General features: G+C 42.5%; 1 protein-coding gene across 3 annotated transcripts in view; it reads right to left on the minus strand.

The window, feature by feature from the left end:
* Positions 1 to 2,589: 2,589 nt before the first annotated feature.
* The window catches only part of CMC1 (C-X9-C motif containing 1), a 111,746-nt gene continuing 86,378 nt past the window's right edge, over positions 2,590 to 27,957 (minus strand). For all 3 annotated transcript variants that reach the window (XM_029589428.1, XM_029589426.1, XM_029589427.1), the window contains one exon: positions 2,590 to 2,979. In XM_029589428.1, the coding sequence (XP_029445288.1) occupies positions 2,859 to 2,979 (121 nt within the window). In that variant the 3' untranslated portion in view covers positions 2,590 to 2,858. The remainder of the gene's footprint in view (positions 2,980 to 27,957) is intronic.

The raw sequence follows: 27,957 nt of genomic DNA on the forward strand, positions 1-27,957 counted from the left end.
GTTCTGATACTGAATATGTTACATTGATATTGGAATAGAGTGATCTTCTTTAAAAGTACTGTCTATCACGCGAGAGATTTTCTGATAACCTGAATCCAGGAATGGATTGTACCCAAATCCAAACAGTAAGTATTGACATTGTAACCTCATTTATACAAGAATTGCAGGCATAACAGAAGGCAAGTTAGGAGATTCCTATGTTACATGCAACTAAAGCAGCATGAAGACTTTGTCTCAAAAGGGCTCATTACTGCAAGTTTCCAACTTGACATTTAGCACAGTAAACTGTTCTTTAGTTGACTAGAGTGGAGGAGTGGCCCAGTGGTTAGAATAGCAGCCTGTGAACTAGGAAAGTGAGGGATCAAATGCTGCTGCAGGTCCTTGTGACAAGTCACTTCATGCTCCTTTGCCTCAGCTGTAAACTTATGAGTAAATTTTCAAAGGTGTTCCATGTATAACAATAGCATCTATTCACTTATATGCTATTAAATAAACACAAAGGGGCGGATTTTAAAACGAGCGCGAATAGCCTACTTTTGTTTGCGCTCCAGGCGCAAACAAAAGTACGCTGGATTTTAGTAGATACGCGTGGAGCCGCGCGTATCTGCTAAAAACCTGGATCGGCGCGCGCAAGGCTATGGATTTTGTATAGCCGGCGCGCGCCGAGCCGCGCAGCCTACCCCCGTTCCCTCCGAGGCAGCTCTGAAATCGGAGCGGCCTCAGAGGGAACTTTCCTTTGCCCTCCCCTCCCTTCCCCTACCTAACCCACCCGCCCGGCCCTGTCTAAACCCCCCCCTTACCTTTGTCGGGGGATTTACGCCTCCCAGAGGGAGGCGTAAATCCCCGCACGCCAGCAGGCCTCCTGCGCGCCGGGCAGCGACCTGGGGGCGGGTACGGAGGGCGCGGCCACGCCCCTGTACCCGCCCCAAAACTCTGCCGACACGCCCCCGAAACGCTGCGACGACCGGGCCCGCCCCCCCCCAACACGCCCCCGACACGCCCCCCTCGGAGAACCCCGGGACTTACGCGAGTCCCGGGGCTCTGCGCGCGCCGGGAGGCCTATGTAAAATAGGCTTCCCGGCGCGCAGGGCCCTGCTCGCGTAAATCCGCCCGGTTTTGGGCGGATTTACGCGAGCAGGGCTCTGAAAATCCGCCCCAAAGTATGTGTGTGTATTTGTGGAAAAATTGAATTATTTAATGTAAAGAACTTTGTAACCCAATAGAAATTAGTGGACCAAACAATCACTAATATAGCTAATATAACTGCTTGACATAAGCCCTATAAGTTCTAAGAATAAATGACATTTTGCTTAGCTTGCTTGTAACAAACAAGTCATGAGATCAGATATATTGGCGAGCAGTTACTCATGAGCCTAACAGTGCAGATATCATGGAAAACAGGACATCAGCAACCTGGCCCCATCTAACTGTTGCTAATATGATTAATAGTCAGTAAAGGCCTCAACAAATGTCAACATCATATGGGAGTAGCCCAGAGAAGAAACTGGGACATTGGTCTAATTTACTTGATCTAAGTAAAGAGAGACTGTTTAGATCAAAGGAAAGCTTGTCAGATATCAGTGGTTGATGAAGTGACTGATGAACTGTTCCTGAGCTCCAGCACTGTTTCTGATTTTCCAAGATATGACTCGCACTGGAAACTGTGAAGTATCTTTGTATATATTAATGCAAAATCTAATCTTGTATGTTTTCATTGTTTATTCTCAGACTTATAAGTAAAACTTCTTTACTTATAAATGTGTGTTGTGTATTCTGATATAATCGGCATTCAGCCTACCCACTACACTATTTTCAGTTTTGTGCGTACATTTTACTGGAGCAAAAAAGGGGCAAGCTAGAGGCATTCCAGGGCTGGATCAAGATATGTACATAAGTAACTATTTTATAAGACAGATACATTTTCAAATTTATTCATACAGTTTACTACCTAATGGGCTAGCACAAGTAAAATCAGATTTGCCTACTGTCTGCAATTTTTGGGTGAAAGGTCTGGATGAACTGATAGGGACTCAGTGTGAACAGGAGACAGACTGACAGAGGTATCAGCGAACTAGTGTCTTCAAGTTCATGTCAAGTATTTTCAAAACTGTATATGTATATACTTTCTTCCACATCTAAATCAGGGTGGTTGTGTGTACAGGTTAATTTTTTTCACACTAAACAAAACATGTATGTTTTTGAAAAGAAAGTAAGCACTTTTATTGCATTGCAAATATTTGTATGTATTTTCAGAACAAACTATGCTATATTTTATAAACTGTGTAGCTCTGGCTGCACTGTTTATAAAATACTAAGATAAATCTCCACATGTTCACTTACACATATAAACCAGTATCACAAATAGGTTTGAAAGTTAGGCTCCCTGATTGTAAGCCTGCTGGGGACCTGTAGTACCTATATGTAATATGTTCTGAAGTCTCTGAGAGGCAGAATATAAATATTCTTTAAAGAGGTGATTTACCAGAATATCAAAGAGCCTGTTCTATTTTCTTGGTAACTAGAAATGGTTAAGTATATTGTGTAAATCAATCTCCATTTTATGGTCTGCAAACAAAATAAGTATACTTATTGCTGGTGAATTAACATTTTTTTTTTATATAACATAGCCCATATATTACAATTAAAAATAAACCTGAATTTATTAAACAGAAAAAGCAAAATTACAATATCACAGGCATACTCATTAGAAAAGAGTATACATTTTAATTTAGAATATAAAGCCAACTAAAAGGAAAAAAAGTACTGTTGTAGGTTCACATAATCAACTCAGTTCAGAAATAGAAAGCACAAATTCTCAATGTTGCGTGTTGCATATTTTGAGATTCTTTAATGGTTTGCTACATGCTGGTAGGAACTTTCTGTTGTCTCTGTTTAGCAGGAACTCCAGTTTTTCTGTATTCTTCCCTTTCCTTTAAATATTCTTCTTTGCATTCTTCATAAAAGGCTGGATCTCTATAGCTGAAAGAAGTAAATGCATACAGTTTTTACTAATGTTCATGAAAAGTACTTTGTTTCAAGCCCTATGTGAAAACATATCACTATGTGACTAACATATCTTATGGATGATTGATGCAGTTTAAGATTATTCATTATAAACTAAATACATGTAGACCTAGCAAGTGGATAGCACCTCTCGTGAACTGAGATGCTGACAGGCTATGATGAAGACAGGTAAAACTGCTTAATATTTATCAAGGACAAAGGAAGGTTTTTTTCCCTTGACTTTTAAAAGCTAAGCTTAAAATAAAAACTTGAGCTTTGCTAGTAATATGCTAGCTCAGAAAGCTGCTGAAAGTTGATACAGCTTCTGTGGATTTTCATAAAGTCCCTCAGGAGAGGCTCTTGAGGAAATTAACAAGTAAGGAAAGATCTGCAGAGCAATTCATATTAGGTGTTTTTTCCCTTAACACTGGATTTCTTGAGAACTCATGTTCCCATTTGCCTGGGTAGGCTGTAATATTCAGTGGCTACAAGATGTCAATATCAACTATTATAAAAGGAAACTGCAACCTTTTGGCTAATCCTGATATTCCAGCCAAAAGTGATTTTTCTTAATTTTCAGCTATATTATTTTGTTTATAGAGATCTATCTACCCTGAAAATTGGGATGCTGTAGGTTGACCAATATGCCCTTAGACCAGTGGTTCCCAACCCTGTCCTAGAGACCCCCCAGCCAGTCAGGTTTTCAGGATCTCCACAATGAATATGCATGAGAGAATTTGCATGCACTACCTCCATAACATGCAAATTTTCTCTCGTGCATATTCATTGTGGAGATCCTGAAAACCTGACAAGCTTGGGGGTTCCCAGGACAGGGTTGGGAACCACCGCCTTAGACAGACAAAAAGCAAAATCATAATTATTCTTTAGGAAAAAAGTATGGTATAAGAGACAATACCCTATTATGGACTAGTAACTAGTTAAAGGATAGGAAACAAAGTAGGGCTCAATTACCAATTTTCCCAACCGAAAAAGTCAGACGGGTGGAAAGGGCAGTATCCGAAGAATCTGTACTCTGAGTAGTGTTAACTCATTTCCAGATCATTCATTAATTATCTGAAAAGGGAGCAAGAAGGGTAGTGATCAAATTTCAATAACCTTGTAAGACAGGGGACCTGGTATCTGAATGATAAATGAAAATTAATGTGTAAAGCACAAAGTTATGCATATAAGGAAAAATAATTCTAGCTATATATACACAACAATGCTGGAGTTACTAATTAAGAAAAGGACACTGACTCATTATGGAGAATATATTGAAATCCTCACTTCAGTGTACAGCAGCTATAAATAAAAACAAATAAGATGTTATGTTTTCTGTTCCTTTCTGAATAAACCCAGAAGGCAAATATGTCATCTCTGTATGGACCCATGATACGCTTACTACTGAGTATTATGTTGTAGTTCAGGTTGTTTTGTTTCAAAAACAGATATAACAGAACTAGATTTGGTTCAAAGAAAGGGGAAAAATGATAAAGGGGTTGGAACAGCTCTCTTACAAAGAATGGTAAATGAGTTAGAGCTCTTCAGCTTATGAAAGATATGATAGAGGTTTATAAAATCATTAATCATAAGCAGAATGGAAAAGCAAGCTTGCTTACCTGTAATCATGATTCTTTGGAAACAGCAGGATGAATTAACCATTATGCTTGCATGACGTCAAATGGTGCCAACACAGAACCTACTCTCTGAGCTCGTGCAGGATTTCCCATGAACATGCTGCCTCATGAGACCCTTAGTCTCTTCCAGAGCTTAAGCTTTAAGCAAGGTAGTAGACTCCAGTGCTAGGGGAGGGTATTAAGAAATTTATTTATTTATTTTTTTAACTTATATTTCACTTTTCAGGCACTTCAAAGCAGATTACATTCAGGTACTGTAGTAATTTCCCTGTCCACAGTAGGCTCACAATTTTAAGTCTTTACCTGAGGCAATGGAGAGGGAAGTGACTTGCCCAAGGTCACTCGGCAGCAGTGGGAATGCTGAGTGGGAATCTGCTATTTATGCATAACCCTGTTTATAGGTAAGCAAATCTGTTTTCTCCATCAACAAGCAGGCATGAATTAGACATTACATGTCAGCAGTGCCAAGGTGAGGGTGGCATTGTGGGAGCACTTAAAGACAACTTGATCCACTAGGGCAAAGTGGAGTAGTGGATGAACAAGCTGCACAGAACTGCTTGTCCAAAGTTATCTCTTCCAGATATTCAGTGGGATGCAAAGGTGTTCCCAGATGACCAAGTAGCAGCTTTGCATATGTTTTCCATAGAAGTGGCCTTGAGTTGAGCCGCAGACGTTGCAATGGCTCTCAGTTGATCAGCCTTGACAGAATTTAATCTGCAAGCCAACTGGCGCATAACAGTGCCTTATGTTGTCCGCTGACCAATTGGTTAATGTTAGTTTGGCAACTGCCCTTCTCAATCAATTGGGATCAAATGATTTGAATAGCTGAAAAGCTTGATGGTGAGACTGAGCCCTCTTTCGGTAATAGACTAGGACTTTTACAGTCCAAGGAGTGAACAACCCATTCTCTCTCTTGTTCACAGGTGGTCTTGGAAAGAATGTAGGAAGCACTATAACTTTGTTAATATGGAATACAAGGCACCACTTTTAGAAGGAACTTGTGGCGAGTTCATAGAATCGCCTTATGAAAAAACTAAAGGTATAATGAATATGAAACCAAAGCTTGAAGTTCACTCACTCTTTGTGCCAAAGTGATGGCTACAAAAAACAGCACTTTCCAGATGAGAAACTTCAAATCCACAGACTCAAGAGGCTTAAAAGAAGGTTTAATGAGTTGAGCTAGGAGTACATAGAAGTCCCAAGCCACTAGAGGTTTATTGACCGGAGATGTAGAATGCCACAGATCTTTCATAAACTTGCAAACCAAAGTATGAAGAAAGATCAGAACTCCTTCTGCCTAATGGTGATATGTTGCAATGGCAGTGAGGTACTCTGAAGAGATGCTAAGAAGAATATATACTGAAGCACGTCCTTCGGGCCAAAAGAGAAGAGCCAGATGGGTGACTCCACATCAAATTGAGAATCTCTTCCACTTGAAACTATAGATCTTCTTGTTGAAGGCTTTCTAGCTGACATCTGTAAGTCCTTCACCTTCTTCAGAAAGCATATGGGTGAAACTACTGCATGCTCGACATCCATACCGTGTGGACCAGGAATAGCAGGTTTGGATGGCAGAGTCTGCTGCCCTCCTGAGTGATGTGTTGGACATATCCTACTGGAATTGGAAAATGAACTGACAGCAACGACAATATATGGATACACTTGTTGAAGCCAGGCTGATACTATAAGAATTATCCTTGCCTTTTTCTGAAGGACTTTCTGGGAAGTCCTGGAGCTCAGAGGAATCAATAGGTACATATAGAGTAGACAGATGTTCCAGCTTATTAGAAAAGTGTTGGAAGCTGATCTGGAACTGTTCAAGTACATGAAGCAGAATGTATTGAACTTCCTCTTTACTTCAGAGGTGACCAGATCGATCACTGATCTTTTTCAGTGACTAAACAAGTCCTCTCTATTTTTTGTTCAATGACTACTCCTATGGTATACCACCACTGAAGCAGTCTTAGCAATCAAATCTATTTATATTCTGACTTTCAAACACTTCAAAGCAGATTTCATTCAGGTACTGTAATTATTTTCCTCAGTACCTGAATGTAACATATGGTAAGTGTCTAGAGAAGGGTATTGTGATGCTCTGCCCAGGATTTGGTAAAGAGCAGAAGAGCCCATACCTGCCTGTTTTTGTTTTTTTTATGTAGAATATGGCCATATGATTGTTCTTTTGGATTAAGATTCTCTTTGCTGAGAGGTGAGGGAAAGCCCTCAGATCATAGCAAATGTCTCACAGCTACAGGTGTTTGAGTTGGAGATGACACTCTACTAAAGACTACAATCCTTGGGTCCACATTGCACTGGTGTAGCCCAACACCCCTGGGAGGAGGCACCAATAGACAGTCATTTGATGGGGTGAGATGTAGAGTGAGAGCCACCTGTAGCATTTTCAGCTTCTTCCACCTATGAAGAGATATTTTCATCTTAGAGGTCATGGATTTTTTATGGGATAATGGTAAACACTGCAGAGCTTCAAAGACTCTACTGAAGGCCCCACAAGTGTAGACAGGTCAAGGGAACCACCTGTACTACAGCCAACATGTGGCCAAGAAGCACCACGATCGATTACACTTGGTCCTTCAGTATTAAAGCCCTTATAAGGCTTACATGCAACAGGGGCTCTTTAACAGGCATAAATGCATTTTCCTGAAGTGAGTCTATTCAGGTTTCTATGAACTAAATTATTCCAGCTAGAAACAGGTTTGACTTTACAAAGTTTACCAGGAAGCCCAGGTACTGGAGAAGCTGAAAGGATTTGAACTTCAACACTCCTGACAGGATAGGACCCATCACCAACCAATCGGTCATGTTTGGAAACATGCAGCCTTTAGGCTGACAAAGTTATGCCACACTACTATGAGGCATTTCATGAATACTCTCAACTGCTAAGAGGCCAAAGGGGAGCACCTTGCATTGGTAATGCACATCCTGCACCATAAACCTAAGGAACTGCCACTGGGCAGGGTAAATGGGAATATGGGCATAAATATTTTTCAGATCCAAGCTCAGTATAAACCATAATCCCCTAATTTTGGGGGATTAGGAAATACCAGGAATAGAATCCCTGGTCCCACTCCTGGGAAGGAACAAGTCTGACTCCCCTCTGCTGGAGCAAAGATTCCTCCTCCAACTGCAATTGAGAAGGGTCAAAGTTGAAGACTAAAATCCACTGGGTTGGAGGAGGGAAGCAGAAGCAGTAACCATACTCCACAATATTCAGGACCCATTGGTTCTTAGTGAGCTAGAGCCATTCTGGGAAGAAGGACTATATCCTTCCCTGCACCAGAAAAGAGGGGGAGGGGGAGGCAGGTCTCAAGACGCATCAAATCCTGGTGCCCGGTTTAGGCTGCATCTGCTGCTGAACCTTAGGCTGACAACTTTCCCTCTGCTAACCTTAAGGAGGTAGCTGCTGAGGAGTAGAAACAGCTTGATGATACGGAAAAAGGAAAAGCTATAGAAGAATGAGTGTTTATAAAAAGTACTGGCATCAGGCAGGGGCCAGTTGATTCCTTGCTGCAGCTAATAAAGACTGTAGTGTTGACTGATGCTCCTTAATCAGAGATACTGTTTCTTGAACTTTGTCATTAAACAGGTTGCTCCCTGTACAGGGCACATCAGCAAGACAATCTGAGGCTGCGCACCTGCAATCATATGAGCCTTCACGCCCCTATAGAAGCAGCCAAAGTCCTGACCATGGTATCAAAAGCTTCATATGCAGAACAAGTAAGGTGCTTCTTACATTCCTCCACTGTTCAACAGAAGTTGTCCTGCTCAGGGTGTGATCTTCTGGACCCTTTGTGCAAATACTGCATGTAAAGCTGGTAAACTGCAAGCTGGGCCCTCAGCTTAGAACCTTAAAAGGCCTTCTTCCCAAAAACATCCAATAGCTTTGGGTCCTTTTTTGGGGGCATGTAGGAGTGATCCCAAGTGCATTTACCATACTTCAATGTCAAGTCTACCTCCACAGCGTAGTGCAGCAACTGACCACCCCACAATCCTGGGTGGCTGTACTCTATATTTCAAATTTAGTTATTGGACTACTGGAAAGCACAATGTAGGAATCCGCCCCATCCTCATATGCAGATCCTGAAGTAGTTTGTGAGTCATATAGAAGCACTAGGCTCCAAAAAGTAGAAAAATCCTAAGAGAAAGACTAGGATACATCTGGTGGTAACTCAGAAGACAACTGAAAGACTCATGAAACAGCATGTGCTTATGAGAATTCTTGCACATGTTCAGCAAAGTCCTTATTGAGCTCTAAACGTTGGGTCCATATCAGCACTAATGGATGTAGTCGCCCACACCTAATAACTAATTCATGGTTGCTTGTTGATAGAGAAATTGTGCCATTTGGAGCCTAGATGTACAGTAGAAGCAGATAATGGAAAATTGCAATATACCATCAGGCATCGCAGGTCAAAGTTGAATGTTTTTGGAAAGGGTACCAGCTTAATGGCACTTAGATAAAGGAAAACATGGAGATAAACTAATCAGATTTGAAAAGAATAGCTCCTAGACAGCAGAGGTCATGCCAGCATGATTAACATGGCACACACTTCTTTACCTAGTTCAGTTTATACTTTTGGGCTAGCAGTTTCTTCCTGTTCCTTTTGGGTTTCAGCTCAAATCATAACTGGCCTCTACTGGAGCCATGATATTAGCCTTCATACACGACTACCTGCAAATTCGCCGCAATTTTAAAGTCTCATACGCCAAACTAGTGAGTCAACATAATGACCATGCTTGCGCAAGTGCTACAGATTTTGGCTCTTTCCAAAAAACAGGACAGATGCATTGTTTGGTCCCTTGGTATCATTAATATGCCAGGGAATCTCAACCATTTCTCCCACCCCCTCACCCCCCATTTAACATAATAAAATGGAGTCATTTATTGCCTATATGCAATTGGAAAAATTTTCCAGAGATTTCATGTGAGATATTGAGCATGCAGAGACTGCATATTAGTAATCAAGGTCTATATGGAAATCTTGTAGCTATTGCCAGTACATCATTTTAACTTTAAATATGAACCGAGTTTTGCCAACAACCTATGGTTTTAATAGAATATATGGAACTGGATTTATGATAATGTATAAATTATGGAGGGGTGTAAGAATATAAGCATTGTCCTAAAATTTAATGTCTTAAGGGTCAACGGTTAGGGAAGCTCCATGTTTAATATACAGGAAAAGAGCACATTGGGAAAATTCCAGCAAGACACAGCAAGTCCTAAATAGTATGGGAATTACTGAAAGATTATGTGTATGTAATGATAATGTGAGTTTGTGATTCCTGGTAAAGCTGTGATGGGGATTGAAAACCACTATATACACAGGAATAAAGCTGAAAAAAATGTTGGTTTATTTGAACAGTGTTAAGTGTTTCCAGAGAAATCCTAGGAAACGTAGCAATCATATAATAGCAACACTAAATGGAATTATTAATAAACACATTTCTTGTTTTTAACTGTGACACTTTGAGCTTTATTAATGAAAATGGCTTTGTTTGACAATGTGGAAGAGAGGCTTAAAAATGCACAACGTAAAGTGGATTTTATGTGGAAGCACATTGTGTTACAAGAGATGTAAAAATGTATGCACAGGTCTTAAAAGATAAGCTAAGAGGTGATTAAACCTGCGGACCGCCCCAGTGTTAGCAAGAAAAGTGGTTCCTAATCTGGGGTCCATGAGTCGATAAGAGAGGGAATCAAAGTGCAACTGCTGAGAAAAAGAGCAGGCTGACCTCATTGCTGAGGAGTTCTGCGCTAAGGCTGCTGCTGGCTGAGTCCAGTGCCTGTTCCCATGCTAAAAAGAAGAGGAAGATCGCAGTCTCAAGGAGTCCAAACCTGCATAGAGAGGAAGTGGAGAAGGCCGGGGCTGATCAGCAGCACGAGGATCCTGAACTCGCAGGGAAGAGAGCAGCTGATTGCCACTACGAGAAGCATGAAGTCATATAAAGAAAAGAAGTGTTCTGCCTCCAACATCCAAAATTAATTGCTGCTCCACACGAGCGGAGGCAGCAAGCAGGTTGATAAACCCAAGGAAGGTTTCTGGGCTTTGCAACATGTGCAATGGCTGCCTTGCTGGTCTGAGACAAAAGCTCCACTGAGTTGTATTGGGGGGGGGGGGGGGGGGGGGGGGAAGACAGTAAAATAAGCACTCAAAAAGGGGCCACAGGGAGTAGAGGGCAGCAGAGAAAGTACTCAAGAAGGAGCCATAGGGAGAAGCAGGAGGGTAAGCACTCAGGAAGGTGCGATGGAAGCGGAGAAGGGAGCAGGAGGAAAAGTAAGCAGAAAGAAGCCATAGGGGCAGCACCCAGGAAGGAGCCACGAGAGAGAGTTCTAGCGAAAAGGACAGGGCAGGGGAAGGAAAGAAGGCACTTGGGAAGGAGTCAAGGCTGGGGGGAAGCAGGACAGGAGGGGTTTGTGTGGGGAGGCTAGAAGGAAGACGACCAGGGAAAGGCACACAGTAAGGGATTGACAGGAAAGAAAATATTCGAGAAGGGGCCACAGCAAGGTGGAGAGGACCAGTGAAGAGCAGGAGGGAAACTATTTGGGGAGGACAGAAGGAAGAGATGAAGAATAGACAGGAAGACAGGCACAGCAGTTGCCAGGCTGGGATCAAGGAAGGGGGTGGGATGTGTCATCGGCCCCTGAATGTTTCAAAGGACAATCCATGGGGAGTATCCCTTTGAAAATGTGCTTGCAGGCCAGAGAATACAAAGTTGACTGCTAAAAGGGAGAGAGACTGGGAGAGGGGCTGGGTGGAAGAAATTGATGGATTGGCAGCTGAGGGGGAGAGAGACAGACTTGTAGGGACTACTTGGGGGGGGGGCCAGAATAGTGAGGAAAGGCTGAGAAAAACCAGACTGGGGGAAGAGGCCGGAGAGAGCAGCTGGTGGGGGTGTGAGATGGGGAAGACTAATAAGGGTATCCTAGGATAGAAAGATAGATTAGTATGGGGGTTTAAATACTGGTAGGGTGGGGCTAGCCAGAGTTGGGAGGAAGAGACTTTTGGAAAGGGGCTGGGAAGAGAAACATCTGCGGAGAGATTGGGGAGAAAGTCTGGTAGGGAAGTGACTGGAGGAGAGGTGCAAGACTGGTAGGGACAGGATGGCGGGTCCCTAAAATTTTTAACATATTGAAAAGGAGTCCTTGCCCCTGAAAAGTCTGGGAACTTCTGGTCTAGAAGATTGTTGGAGGAACATACTAAAATACCCATAATAAGTAAATTAAAAACATAATACATTTGATACTGAGACATGCCAAACCTGCTGGGATCTGAGAAGGGTAGTACAACCTTGATACAAAGTTTGCAATACATGTTTATCAAGAATGGTGGCTAAGGAAAATGATTCATTTATACAGTATTCTAGTTAAAATGAGCAAATGGGAAGAAATGGTTATAGGCAAGAGAAGATTCAGAAATACATCCGGAATGAGTGACCGAGTGGAGGTCAAACAGAAGGTGATTAGCTTTCTTAAGGGCTTTCCCCGTGGAGATGGTTTCTTTGAAAACTGCCCACCTTATTTGTGAGTAGAAGTGTCCGTGTGGTGCCTGCAATGGGAGGGAGGTACGTACATATGTTTTACTCAGAAAAGTTATCCACACAAATTAGCACGTGCAAAAGTGTGCTGGTACCTAAAGCAATTTTCAGCAAAAGTACATGCATACTTTTCACTTTGAAAGCTAGTGCAAAATTCACAAGTGAAAGTGGTGTTAGATCACTATTTATTAAAATCTTGAGGGGAATTTCAGGGTGGGGAGAAGAAAATAATAGATCTTATATGTCTTGTGCATGCAGTTTGAGAGGCCAAATATTTATTCTCTGGTAATTTTACAGTCCATACTTTCTTCTGGGTGGCTTCAGCTGTAGAAACCATGAAAAGGTTGGTTTATGGTGGCTGCTGATATCAAAACAGCAACATAACATGGTAAATGGTAGCAGAAAAATAGCCAAATGGTTCATCCAGTCTGCCCAACAAGGTGTTTAGGGTAGTAACTGCCACTCCATGCAGGTTGCTCTCATTTCTTCAAATGTTTTGTACAAAAACTACACACAATATTCTTGTGAATTCAATAATATACAAATATTAAAAGATAACCATTTGCAATAGCTACTTCAGAACTTGAAATTTAGATTGTCAATTGCTTTTTGCTACATTTGCTCCTCTGTTAATGATAAATAAATGACAGTGCAAATTATTAGCACCAATTCACAACTAAAAGCTGCTGGCAGCATCCCATAATTACTAATTTATATTACTACAGCTCACCAACGGGTTCTCTCAAGTTATTTAAAGATGCCTCTTATTTGGCAGAGGTTTCATAATTCATTTCCCAGGTTGTCTTATCAAGAAGAGAGTTTGATGTTTTAATTAACTTTTAAGCAGTATTTTAATACATCTTACCCAAATCTCGGAATTCACACTACTATTAAAAAAAAAACCAAAAAAAAAATCCTACTGGGCTCCCTTTTAAAATGCAGTTTTCATAAAAATTATTTTCCACACATTTTGAGAGAACTTTTTCACCCTTGACAGTTCTCAATCTCCACTGGGATTTATCAGAGGTCCTATGACCCTTGCAGCCATGCTCTGCTGAGAAGTAGCAAATTCCAGCTAGAAGCAAGGGAAATAGTCAGATATTTTGAAGGTTTTTTTGTAATCATTCAGAGTTTATCATCTCATAAGAGTGCTGCATATGTGGTAAACCGCCCCCGCCAGGTTGGCCACCAGATGTCAATGTCCCCGTATAAAATACACTATTAAGGAGCCATCCATCCCCCTCAGTCCCTCCCACCTGGAGGGCTGTGGTTAGATGCCACAATTAGCCAGCCACTTTAGGGCAATTTTGGAATCAGTTTGAGAAAGCATTGGAAAGTAGAGATGTGAATCAGGTGCCGGAATCTGTTCCAGTTTTGGTATCGTGGACCCGCGGGAAATTCTGTTTCCCGCGGTCCGGATAGTTTTTTTTTTTTCCGGTTGTCCCGAGCCGAAAAAAAACAAAACACCCCAACCCTTTAGATGTAATTATTTACAATCCCTCACCCTCCCTCCCCCCAAAAAACTTGCCTAAAGTCCCTGGTGGTCCCGGGCGCGATCTCTTGTTTGTGACCCCTCATGGGGGGGACATCGCGCCCGGGACCCCCGCTGGACCATCAGGGACTTTAGGCAAGTTTTTTTTTTTGGGGGGGGGGCGGGATTGTAAATAATTAGAGGAGCAGGGGTGATATGATTCAGACCTTCAGATACTTGAAAAACTTTAACGATCCAAAGACAACGACAAACCTTTTCCGCCAGAAAAAAATCAGCAGAACCAGGGGTCACGAGCTGAGGCTCCAGGGAGGAAGACTAAGAACCAATGTCAGGAAGTATTTCTTCACGGAGAGAGTGGTGGATGCCTGGAATGCCCTTCTGGAGGAAGTGGTGAAGTCCAAAACTGTGAAGGACTTCAAAGGGGCATGGGATAAACATTGTGGATCCATCAGGTCTAGAGGACGTGTATAAAGAGCAGGCGGCAAAACACTGCACAGAGTGGCAGTAGCCACAGAGGCATTCACGGAGCGGGATGCCAGTGGTTGGTGTTCCACCTTCACGGAGCGGAAGGATGGAGGGCTGCCATCTCCAAATTAAATTAAAAAAAAAAAACATGGGTGGGTAAGAGTATGTAAAATTAACAGAGTTCATAGGCTATAGGTATTACCAATTATTAGGCTTATTTAATATTTGTTGATAGTTAATGTGGCTTTCAATGCATTCTTCACTTTCAATGCATATCCAGCATGGCTCCCTGCTTCAACGGCAAGGGAGAAGAAAAACTGATACTTCACGCATATCCAGCATAGCTCTCTGCTTCAACGGCAGGGGAGAAGAAAAACAACCAATAAGGGCTGTATAACATAGTCTGGGTAAACAAATAAGTATGGGTGTAGCTTGTTTGTTGCGGCGGTTACTACCCCTAACTAATCAAGCTTGATATTTCACTTGGATGCAGCTCCATCACTGCTCTCTGCATTAATGGTGGGGCTGAAAGGGAAATAGAACCAAGGGTTGCTAAGAGCCAAGAGAAACAGATAAGTATGAAAGTAAAGATGTGTGAAGCTTGCTGGGCAGACTGGATGGGCCGATTGGTCTTCTTCTGCCGTCATTTCTATGTTTCTAAAGGGGTGGGTTGGGGGTTTTTTTTTTTTGTGTGCCCTTTCTTTCCTCCCCCCCAAAAAAAAACCAATAAGAAAACCACATGAAAATTTTGTGGGGTTTTCCTATCATTTTCAGGGACCCCCAATACATGATGATTAGAAAATATCGTACGATATTTTCATCCATCAAAAAAACAATGCACATCCCTATTGGAAAGGTAAAGATGTCTTAGTTTTACACTGTGAGGCCTCACAGGTTCACCCAGATGGAGTTTCAATTAGAAGTGAGACCTCATCCATGCCACTCCCTGCCAGAGGGTCCTTCTCCTATTAATTTACAGAGAGAGAATTTTACGCTCGATATTTTTTGGAGGCGAAAGGGCTCTCACCAGCGGACGAAAGACCTGTGATCCTGCTCTAAACCCTAGGTGGGCAAACACCTGTGATGGATCCTGCTGTGAGAGACAGTGAGGGCAGAAGATGTATCCAGTTTTAACTTTAGAAGAATTTTTGGGATCTGAACAGTGTGGGGAGGTTTTCAGATCCCCCTTCTCATTGCAATTTCAGTTGACTTTTCCCCATGAGAAGTGTCCCCCCCCAAAATATCAACCAAGGATCAAAGAACAAGAGCGGGAGACTCCTACAGGATCTCCAACCATGGGATCTGGACAGGCTGGGTGTCCGGGGAGAAAGTGACCTAAGGTAAGACTTTTTGCTGTGAAGTTGCAGGACCTCTCCAATAGGATTCCCGGGAAACCATGCAGTAAATATCTCCATGGGAGCTCTACCCAGATGCCTGAATAAAAGGGCACTTACCTACACAGAGATACACTTGTACCAATAGTCAGATGTAACTTCAACATTATTGGCAAATGTACTTAATTTAATGATTACCAATCAGTAAACTTTTACGTTAAAACCCAGACTTTAGTCCTGTCTGATTTATCACAACCTCAGGAGATGCACCTACAGTCTCCACACACACTAGAAGCAAGATACCATGATCTGGGCCACAAACAAGAGCTCTCCCCCATAAAAAGAATCCCCCCAGGATTAAGAGTTAAGCTTAGGAGTAAATTTGCTAGCAAGAGCAGTGCATGAAGAAAAACCAAATACGTTTTTGTGCCCTTGGGCTGAGCACTTCAGTATTGATGATGCAGAGGAATTTTAGCTTGCTGACTTGAATTTAGGTGTGAAGAGAACTGCAACCAAATTTGCAATTTAAAATTAGGTGGATCATCAGAAGGTATTTATTTCTTTGGTTGTGTTTAAGTGCATTAAAAAAATAGCAAACAAAAAACCAACTGAACCTTCTGCTTATCTTCTTGATATGTCTCAAAAACAAATGCTAGTCACTTTTTTAGCAAACAAAACTGGCATCACACAGCGTGTACAGCCACAAAACTTATCTAAGAGTATAAAACATTTAAAAGAATTTTTTTTAAATTATAAATACCTATCTGGAGGCTTTCATAAAAGCAAAACCCCTTCACTTACCTCTTGTACCCTTCCTTTAAACAGACACTGAACAGCTGTTGGGTTTAGGATGGCAATTTTCAAAAGCCATTTCGCTGTGTAAGTACTGATTTACATGAGTGAAAGGGCTGTCTGCAACTGCCCACTCTTAGCTCAGCTAAAGTATGCACAGGGTTCCACATGATGTATATAGTTTTAGTTGCATGAGGAAACATTCCTGGGATGTGCAGGAGTGGGTGGGAAGGGTAATTAAATCAGAATCAGGCCAATACATAAAAGCGGAGCGCACTGTTATCCCGCGTTTGGACACGCGTTTGATTCGCTAGCTTTACCCCTTATTCAGTAAAGGGTTATACTGCGTAAAACGCACGTCCAAACCACCCCCCCCCCCCCCCCCGAAAATAATAGTACCCGCAACATGCAAATGCATGTTGATGGCCCTATTAGTTATTCCCACGTGATTCAATAAGTAAAATGTGCAGCCAAGCCGCACATTTTACTTCCAAAATTAGCGCCTATCCAAAGATAGGTGTTAATTTCTGCCAGTTGGTGATCCAAAAGTTAAAAAAAAGTTAAAAATAATTAAAAAAAAGAAAAAAATAAATTTTTAAACATCCCACGGCTTGAAAACCGGACGCTCAATTTTGCCGGCGTCTGGTTTCCGAACCCGTGGTTATCAGCGGGTTTGAGAACAGATGCCGGCAAAATTGAGCGTCGGCTGTCAAACTCGCTGACACCGCCGCTCCTGTCAAAAAAGAGGCACTAGGGATGCGCTAGTGTCCCTAACGCCTCTTTTTAGCGCGGGCCCTAATTTGAATAATTTTATTTACTGAATCGCGCACACAGGAGAGTGGGCGCTCATCCGCTCTCCCACGATTTTTACTGTATCGGCCTGTAAGATTGCATATTCAAATCTACATATGTTATTTTCAATGCAAAATGTAACCAAAAGAAAAGCAAGTGCAAATGACCGTGGGTAATTTTTAACCACAACAATTTTCAAAGAGAAAGCAAGTTTGCTCATTGTAAACTGTTTTTGTAGATAGCAGGAAGAATTAGCTAAGACATGTGGGGTGACCAAATGTATTTGTCTCTCTTAGCTCGTAGAGCTTTTAGCTCTACTGAGCATCAATGATTCTTCTAAGGACTGTGTTGGTGTGTACAAAATGTTTTGCTTATGAGCAAATATTTTTTTTTCATTACCCTGAAAGCACTACTTTCTTTTATGAAAAAGCCTATCAGTTTATGCTCACAGCAACCCAATCCTAGAGATCATTAGAGCAGCTTGCACACAAACTCTCTCACACACACATTAACACACTAGCATATTCACTCATATACACTTTCACTAGATGCATACAGTCCCACTAGACTCTAGTGGGATTGTATACATTCTAGTTTCGGGTCATTTGGGGCCACTACCTTGAAGCTGTTCTGGAAGAATCAAGATTAAACTCCAGGACTTTAGATGCAAATTTAAAAAATCTCTAAAAAAAAAATACACTACTATATTGAGTCTCTTAGGTTTGGGTGGATGATTGAGAGGTCTGGTGGTTAAATACCCCATGTTTAGCTTGATGACACCAGTTTAACAAAAAGCTTTTTCCAATAGGTTACACATGTGCTTAACCTTGTGTGAGGTTTGGTATCTTAAGACTTTGTAAGTAGACACTGTTCCTATCTCTTTTCAACATTTTTCATTATGGAATGTTCAACATCCAAGCCGTCAGATTGAGGGATGGAAGATTTGAATAGAATAGATTTCCTTCCTCTTGAGTTAAAAAGATTAGGTCTGTTCCCAGACTGCTGGAAAGCTGTACAAGATATGCATACCAAATCTGACTGGGCCAAGCTGGAGCTATGAGGATTAGTCAAGCCTGATCCCTTATCACTTTTTACACTGTTCTGGCTATCAGTGGAAATGGTGGAAAAGTGTACATGAGATCTGCATTCCAATTATGCAGGAACGTGTTCTGAGCTAACCTGAATTTGCTGGTTAGAAATGAGCAAAATTTCTCCAGCTTTCTATTCTGATGCAAATATGATGATTGTCAGACGACTTCATAAATCAAATAATATGTCGACTGTTTATTGTTGTAGAGATCATTTGTATGGATGGAAATTTCTGCTCAGACGATCTGCTAGCGTGTTGGATATCCCTGGAAGATAGGTGGTTTGCAGGATAGCTAGATATTTGCATGCCCATTCCCATATCATTATTACTTCTTGGCAGAGATCATGACCCTAAGCCTCCATGTTTGTTCACAGCCACTTGGTTGTCAGTTTGAATTAGAATGCTCTTCCCTTGGAGAACATGATGAAAGTTGACAGTGTGTATCTGATTGCTCTCCGTTATAACTAATTGACCTAAAAATGTCTTTCTGCAAGAGACCAAGTCCCTTGGGTTCACAAAGGTTCAGAGTGGGTACCCCAATCTTTTGTAGAGGCATCAGCCACTTAAGGTTACTTTATGAGGGAGCCTGCAGAGTGCAGCTCCTTCCTGAAGGACAAGAGTTTAGTCACCAAGTGTAATTCCCATTTCATGATCTTTAAAACATATATTCTGGTTGTCAAGGATTGCATTAGCTCATCCCATTGAAAGCATAGAAACCCCCATTGCAGGTGACTAATATGGAGGCAGGTTAGTAGAACTACATGAATGGATTCAGCCATTTTCCTAAAACAAACAGGATTTCTCTGGCAGTTGAGCGATGTGAATTCAATAGCTTGTGAATGAGCAATCTCAGTGTTCACCCATTCCAAAGGAAGATAAGCTCTCTCCTGAAGCAAATCTATCTAGGCCCCAATAAATTTCATTTTCTGGATTGGCATTAGATTTGACTTTATAAAATTTAGCAGAAATTCCAGCTTCTGTAAAAGCTGAATTGAGTTTTGTGGGAAACTCATATGCTCTCTTGGGAGTGCCTAGCCAATCATTCAGGTAGGGGAAAACTTCGACTCCCTAACGCTGTAAGTGTGCTACTACTAAGCCAGGCATTTGGTGAAGACTCTCAGAGCTGCTAACAGTTCGAAGAGGAGCACTCTATATAGATAAAGGAAAGCGTCCACCTTGAAGCAAAGATAAGGCCAATGGGTAGGATGGATGAGTATGTAAACATATACATCCTTCAGATCAAGGGTGCACATCCATTCCTCCTTCTAGGGAATTCATTTTGAATTTCTCTTTGAGCAAATGCTTCTTCAGGTTTCTCAGATCCAGAATGGGTCTCAGTCCCCCAGATATTTTGGAGATGAGAAAATACTGAGAGTAGAATCCCTGTCCATGTTAGAGCATAGGGACAGGTTCTATTACTCATTGTTGAAGTGATTCCACTTCCAGATGGAGTTATATCCGGTGAGACTGATCTGGATTGAAGGTCAAACAATGAGGAAGAGATGACAACCGGGAGAAATACAAATGTTATCCATATTCCATGATCTTGATAACACTACAGTCTTTGGTTACCTTGTGCCACTCCTCCAGGAAGACCTGGATTCTCTCTCCTACTGGAGAGGGCAACTGTTGCACATTCAATGATCAAAAACTAGGCCCAGGTTTGGGCTGGACTTTTGGTGTTGCTTTAAAATTGATGATGTTCACACAGAGCACGAGTTAGACGTTGCTGCTATTGCTGAGCAGAAAGAGGTGGGAACTGGTATCTTTGAAAAGGCTAGAAGCATCATCTCTGGAAGTACGGCGTCTTAAGTGTAGAAGCAGAGTTTTGAGGATGATTGTTCAGGTCCTGTTAAGAGGGATTGGACCGCTACATTCTGCTCTTATCTCTGTTTCTCTGAACTTCTCTCCAAAAAAGTATTCCTCTAGACAAGGCACATCTGCCAACCTGTCATGAACATCATTGCGTATGCTGCTGGCTCTCAGCTAGGTCATGAATTGAGCACTGATAGAAGCCGTCAAGGAATGTGATATATCAAACAATTCACAGACTAATCAAAAGTGGTGATCTATGCACTCTTCAGTGTCTTGAAGTGGCTGTGAATAATCATTTCTGCTTTCAGTCGACTGAAGGAAAGGTTTTAGCTTCTGTATACAGTTGTGTAGGTACTGCACCATGTAAAATTGATGAGAAGAAATCAGTGCACTTAGGAGGGAACTCTAAAAATAAATAAATATATATATATATATATATATTTCTAAAATTGTCAAGCAACCAGGGATCCTTCCCTGGAGATGTTTTGGAATGATTTATTATTTTCTGTGTTGGTTTTCTGGGTGGATTCCATGGCAGGAGATTGGTGAGGTAATTGGACTAGTCCAAATCCTGGCAATTTTTGTATTTTATATTTAAGGTTTAACTTTTTTGTTGTAGGGGCACAAGAGATGGAGTTTCCCCACATGTTCATTTGCAGCTGTTGCCAGATATTGTGAACTGGGATAGCTGTTTGTTCTGCTGAAGTATCTAAAATTTGAAGGTGAACAAAACCTCTGTGAGGATCTTCATTCTTTGCGCACATTCCATCCATGCGTTTTCCTTAGTTTACCTAAAAAGTTTGAATAAGAAAGTCTTCTGAAGGTCAGGAATGCTCTTGCAGGCTCTGGTAGTGGGTCAGAGGGTATTCTTGTTGATCCCTCTTCTGAACCCAAGGGCATGGGAATACTGATCAGGACCTCAATGTTGAAGATTTATTATTTGGATTTATATTCTGTCTTTTGGAATTCATAATTCAATAAAAGCAGGTTACAGCATATTAGAAAAAATATAATAATAAACAGGTCACTTATAGCTTCAGATTTCAAAGGAGTAAACGATTATGAATAGTGAATTGGGGAAGGGGGAAGGGGAGTCCCTCTGTCTCCTCAGAGAACAGCCCTAGTGGACATCATCTAAACAGCTAGATTCTGCTGCAAGTTAATGAAATGACAGAATTCCTAGTAGGAGTTCTGACTGCGTATTCAACTGAATTGGGATTCCATCCTGTGGGAGTGTGCCAGCAAAACTGCAGAGCAAAGGATGGAGAGCACTTCTCTCTCTTTATTTAGTCAAAGAGATAATGAAATTCTTTTCCAGCTTCATTACTTGGATGAGTGGCTGATGTGTCCTCTGTTTGGTGTGGGAGGTGGAACATCTACTTTGGAAACTAGGATTGACTCTTGCTCTTGAATGGGAGGCCTGTAAAAAGCAATAGGAACCAGAAAACACTGGATCTGACGCCTAAGCCTTCTGCTAGCAATCTTGTTGATGTAAGGGCTCTAGTAATTGGAGAATGTAGACATATTACATCTCCTTCTGCTCCTGATCTCAGGTGACTTTCATAAATTTGTATTGGTAATTCGACAAGATATCCACAGTCCAGGGCTTGAGGCACTGCATGAGGAGTCGAGGCTTTTAGCTTTGGTGGTACCAGATGCTTTGGTATCACTGTAGCATCAAACATGTGTTGCATCAATGGGAGTGTGTGTTAATGGCATTGGAGTTCCATACATCAATGGGGTATGGCTGCCATTGATTACCGGTGCATTGCGTGTCAATGGTGCTGATATACTGTGCATGGAATACATGAGTTAATGAAGGCAGATACTTTTTAGATGCTAGCTGCTCCAGCAACTCCGCAGAGTGAGGTCTCCTTCTTCGATGCAAGACAGTCAAAATGGTTAACATTACTTGACACCTCCCACCCCCCGAAGTTTCAGCCTGTTTTACCAACAGGGAAGTCTTTGAGGAGCTCCTGTTCAACTCTTTTCCTGGAGGGGTAGACAATGCTGCCTTGCAGGAGGAGGATATTGGGGACCAACTGTGACTTCAAAGACACTTACGCAGTTCCTTCATTTACAGGTTGAGTGCGCAGGGACATCCAAGTGCAATTATAGCAGTTTGCCTGATAATGGTCTGGCCCCAGGCAATGACAGTATAGTTCATAACCATCTGTAATGGACATTAATTTGCTGCAAATGCAGTTCTTAAATCCACTTACTGTTGACTTCTTTTTGTTGGACATCTTGAAGTGGCAAGTAAAACTTTTTTTCTTTTTTTTTTTTAATAGCACTGAAAAAAGTGCTGTTGGTAGTCTGCTGAGGCAACTAAGAAGAAAAAAAAGTAAATTTTTGAAGAACAAAATATTTGAGAGAAAAAATACAGAGAGACAGACAAAAAATAGAGACACAGACAAAAAAAAAAAAAAAGATTGAGAAGGCTCACGAGACAACACCTGCACAGGAATTCCCACACATTCTTAGTAGAGCTAGGAGAGAAGAGTCTGTTCAGTGCCGCTAGATGCCATTACCCTACATGTCATGGCTAATTCAACCCTGCTCATCAATGGAAAAGGTTCTCACATATTGTCCCTTTGAAAACTGGTGCAAGAACTGCAGGCAAAAAAGTATACACAAACGTCACAGCAAAATGCCATGGGCAGAAAACTACTGAGTCTAAGAATAGAAAGTACAGTTGCTTACCTGTAACAGGTGTTCTCTGAGGACAGCAGGATGTTAGTCCTCAGATGTGTGTGACATTCAATGGATACCAACATGGAAAACGTATGTCAAAGTTTCTATTTCTAGAACTCTGATGTGCCATTATACCAAATATTCATATGGGGACCCTTCAGTCTTGTATTTCAGTTCTGAAGAAAAAAATAATTTAACTCCAAGGGGAGATGGGAAGGTTTTGTGAGAATTGATATCCTGCTGGCCTTGTAGAACAGCTATTACAGATAAGCAACTCTGCTTTCCCCAAGTACAAGCAGGATGGCAGTTCTCACTCATGGATAATCCCTAGTTACAGACTGTCCTCAAAAGAAAAAAAAACAACCAGCAGCCAGCTTGGAACAAAAATAACGAGCCCTAGGAGGGAAAGGAGTTGGATTCTATACCTCAAGCAAATTCTGAAGGACAGATTGGCCAAACCCACAGTTTCATCAGCCATCTCTCTACAAACAGTAGTGAGATTTATTTATTTAGTGCATTCACCTCACCCCAAATATGTGCGATTTAACGTGAGTACGCGGATATAAAACACAGATGTGAATGTGTGAAGAAAACTCCATGTCGCAGCCTTGCAGATCTCCTCCATGTGGACTTATTACAGGTGAACCACCGATGCTGCCATGACTTGGACAGAGAGTGAGACTTGGCATGGATTACCAGATTCAGCTCTGCCTAGGCATAACAAGGAGATATAGTCTGCTAGCCAATTAGATATAATCTGTTTGGCAATGGCAATCCCCAGTTTGCTTGTGTCAAAGGAAACAAAGTCAGATGAACCTTCTATAGGCGTCAATATGATCCAGGTAGAAGGCCAAGGCTCTCTTGCGGTCCAAACTGTGCGGTGCTTGCTCACTTTATGGCTTGGGAAAAATGTTGGAAGGACGATAGGGCTGCTTAAGATAGGATTCCTACACTGTCATAGGCATAAACTTAGGATGAAAGCGTAAGACCACCCTGTCGCAATAAAATTTGTTATAAGATGGATAAGATACTACAGCCTGAAGCTCACTGACCCTGCATGCTGAATTGACTGTCACCAAAACACAACCTTCTAGATCAGGTACTTTAGGTCACAGGAGTGCAGTGGATTAAATGGAGCTTTAATCAGGTAAGACAGAACCACGATGAGGTCTCAAGACACAGCAAGGGACCTCATGGGAAGCTTCGAGTGAAGTAGGCTCTGCATAAACCAGACAACTAAATGCTACACAGATGGGTTTACCTTCTACATGGTGATGGTAAGCATCAATCACACCAAGGTGAAATCTTACAGAGTTGGTCATGAGGCCAGACTCAGACAAATTCAGAAGGTACTCTAGCAGTTTTTGTGTGGGGCAGGAAAAAGGATCTAGGGTCTCACACCATATGGTAAACCTCTTCCACTTAAATCCATACATTCTTCTAGTGGAATCCTTTCTTGAAACTAAAAATTTGGCATGCATCATGAGAACTCAAGGGGTTGCAAAGTCAACCTTTCAACATCGAAGCAGTGAGTGACAGGGACCTGACTTTGGGAAGGCGCAATCTGCCTTGATCCTGAGTGATGAGACCTGGAGAAATCCTTATTCTGATCAGTTCCCTGATGGACATCTCCTGTAGAGAGAGATCCAGGTCATTTTCAGCCAAAATTGAGCTATAAGAATCATGGTCCCCCAGCCCTCTTTGAACTTCAGCAGAATCTTTGCTACAAGAGGGCTTGGAGGAAATATGTACAGCAGGACTCCAACCTATGCCCCAAAGATGTCAGAGGCTAAGTTTGTCACACACTCGTTGCCTGGATCAGAAGAGTGGGAATTTCCTGTTCTGAGGGAAAGTGAGGAGATCTACCACCAGTGTACCCCTGTGGCAGAAGATCTAATTCTCTATCTCCCTCCCAGTTGAGGGACCACATGTGGAGTTACAAGGACTGACTTAGCTTACTAGAACATTCTCCATCCCTGCCAGATATGTGGCGTTGAACACCATTCCCTGAGAAATGGCCCAATCCCACAGATGGAAGGCCTCCCAACACAGGAGATACAGACCCGTACCTCCCTGCTTGTTGATAAAATACATTGTCACTCATCTGTTTGGACAAGGATAACTTTGTTAGATAACCAATTTCGGAAAGCCTTAAGAATGTACTGGATTGTCTAGAGCACCAGGAAGTTTATTTGATGCAACTTCTCCTTAACATACCACAAACCCTAAGTGCAGAGCCCATTTACATGAACTCCCCAACCCAGATTTGATACATTTGTCATGAGAACAATTTGGATTGGAGAAATATGGATGGGAATTCCTCTGACCAAATTGGAATTGTCCTGCTACTAGGACAGGAAATTCCTGAGAGGTAGCATGATCTGGATGCTGTCCCATAGGTTTTGAGTGACTTGTAGCCACTGAGATCTTAAGGTCCATTAGGCTCTTCTCATGTGTTGACGTGTCATGGGAATGATATGTACCATTGACCCCATGAAGCCCAACAGCCTCAACATGCTGATATCTGCTGACTCATCTGTATCTCGTCCACTGCAGACATCATGGAGGTAGCCCTATGTTGTGGAAGGCTTTTGCTTGAGTCATGTCTAGCAGAGCTCCAATAAATTCCACTTAAGGGGATGGGCTCAGATGAGACTTGGGGTAGTTGACAATGATCCCAAATAACTAATGCTTGGATGGTCAAACACATTAATTCTTCAGCTCCTGCCAGAGATGTGCTCTTGGCATAGCAGATTTGGGCATAGGCAAGTGCCTAGGATGCCAAATTCTGAAAGCACCCAAAAACTGGGACTGCCCCTCTGCTCTTTCATTTCCAGGGAAGAAATCCCCCACCCCTAGTATTCTGAATATGGGCACCATATAGAGTAACAGGTGCACCCCCACTTTGCATAAGTGCGCCACCACTATGACCAGACATTTTGTGAACATGTAGGGCACTAGCCCAAAAGGCAGAATAATACTGGAGATGACAATGGCCCATGATGAATTTAAGAAACTTCCTGTGACGGGAAAATCTCTAGAGAACATAGCCAGTCCCCTTTTCCTCAAAAAGGGGATTAAGGAGCCCAAGGAAACCAGCTTGACCTTTTTGCTTTTGATAAATTTATTCAAGGCCCTTAGGTCTAGGATAGGTTGGAATCCTCCTGTTATCTTTGGAATCAGGAAATACTTGGAGTAAAATCCCCACTCTTTTTGCCTAGGTAGAACAGGCTCAACTGCTTTGACCATTAAGAGGGAGGAGAGCTCCAGTGGAAGCAGTTCCTGATGTGATGAGTGACCCTAACTTGGGTTTGGGGGACTATCTAGTGGGAGATCCAATAAATTTAATCAGTAACTTCTTCTGACGCTGCTGAGGACCCACATGTTCAAGGTTACACTGGGCTACTGGTTTATATAAAACCATAGCCTCCACCTGATTGGAAGGTCCTCTGACTTGGGCAGAGACAGACTGATCATTCCTGCAATAGGGCATTGCCAGACCGCCTACAGTATACTCCCCTAGCTTCGAATGGGTAGTTAGGAGCCAATGACCCTTATTGCCTGGGGGCCGAGGTCATTGTCAGTCCGCCCCTGGACAGGGATATCAGGATCCTGGCTATGTTCTCTGTGATACAGTCAAAATCCCACCCCCAGCATTGACTGGGTTGTTTGGGGCTTAGGCACCCTCTCTGTTGGCTCAGTTGGGCACAAGGGAGCCTGCTGTGTATGGGACTAAGGGAGTGGAGAATAACGCCTCCTTGCATGGAAAAAGTGCTTCCTCTGTTCTGGCTTTGGACGGGAGTGTTGCACAGTGATCTCTGATGTGTGCAACTGCATCATTCACTATCGCTGAAGAGATTCTCCACTATACACGGCACGTCAGCAAGTCTTTCCTGCACCTCTGGAAGAAGATCCAAGACACACAGACAGGCGAGTCTGTGGACCCCTAACTCTACAGCACAGACTTTATGCCATTCAAAAACTAAGGTTGAATAGACTGTGTTTTCCACACTCTAACCTTTTATCCACCAGTGGCTGGACGGCATCTTGCTGCTTTTGAGGAAGCTGCTCGGCCACCCGCTGCACTTGTTTCAGCACATCCCACATATAGTGGCCCATGAAGAGCTGGTAGGATGCTATGTGGGCATTCAGCATAGCTTCCTGAAAAACCTCTCTCCTAATAGTGCAGGGCCCTAGAATTCCTCCCTGGGGCAGTGGAGAATGGGTTTCTAGACTTCTTGGCCTTCTTGAGAGAAGATTTGACTAACACGGATTGGTGTGGTAAATTCCTCTTCTTGAATTTCATAGCGTTTTGGATGAGAGATTGTGTCCACCTTCCTATTAACGGGAGCTACAGAGAGGAGTTTTTCCCACATCCTCATCTGTACCTCCTGAAGGACCTCCAGGACTAGGACTGCCACAATCTCCTTAGGAGGCACCATGAACTGAAGGATGTCCAGAATTTTGTTTCTGGTCTCATTCTCTGTCTGCAATTAATTTAAATGGAATGGCTTCTGCCATTTTCCTTACAAATCCTGTAAAGGAGAGGCCTCAGGTGGGGACTTCCTTCTCTCTGGTGGAGGACAGGTATCAGAAGGGAGCCCTGAGGACACCTCTTCAGAGGCATCTGCAGAGTCATGCCATACCCCTAAGAATACTCTGAGTCTGATTCTCCCTTATTTGCTGGTGGTGAGGGCTCCCTTGATGTTTAATCCCCAAACTCCCCAGGACCAGTGTGCTAGGTTGTTTGGGCCTGGATCCCAAAGAGCTCCAATGACCTGGAGAAACCTCCTTCCTCGAGGAGCCAGAGATCAGCAGTGGAGCAACAGACAGCAATAGACTCCGGAGACTTTCCCTCCGGGTATTGGTTTGGCTCCAGCATCGGTATTGGAGTATTGCTGCCAAGTACCCAAAAAGAATCTAGCAGAGGCTTAAGGATCGATGGTGCCTGCCTTGGTGCCCTTAATGGCCTAACACAGAAGCCCTACAGCACCTTTTCCAAGGGCTGCTGGATTTCGTTATCCAGCTCTTCCTCAAAGATCACCCATGTGAACACTGACTGGGAGGAAGGTGGTGTGACCACATCCTGTTTGGAACAAAGAGGCAGATTGAAGGCAGATATCAGGACCAGTGGAGTCTGTTGCAAGTTCCTGGTATGTGCAGAGAATGAGCTCTCCTCACCTGGAAACCGCTTTAGGGGTTTCTCGGCATGCACTGGGCTGCCCCCACTCGGGGAATTGGTCATCGATGGAGACCGATGCTGGTGCTTCTTTGGCTTCTCTCAGT

The sequence above is a fragment of the Rhinatrema bivittatum genome, chromosome 2, assembly GCF_901001135.1.
Source record: "Rhinatrema bivittatum chromosome 2, aRhiBiv1.1, whole genome shotgun sequence".
In the NCBI taxonomy this organism is placed as follows: domain Eukaryota; kingdom Metazoa; phylum Chordata; class Amphibia; order Gymnophiona; family Rhinatrematidae; genus Rhinatrema; species Rhinatrema bivittatum.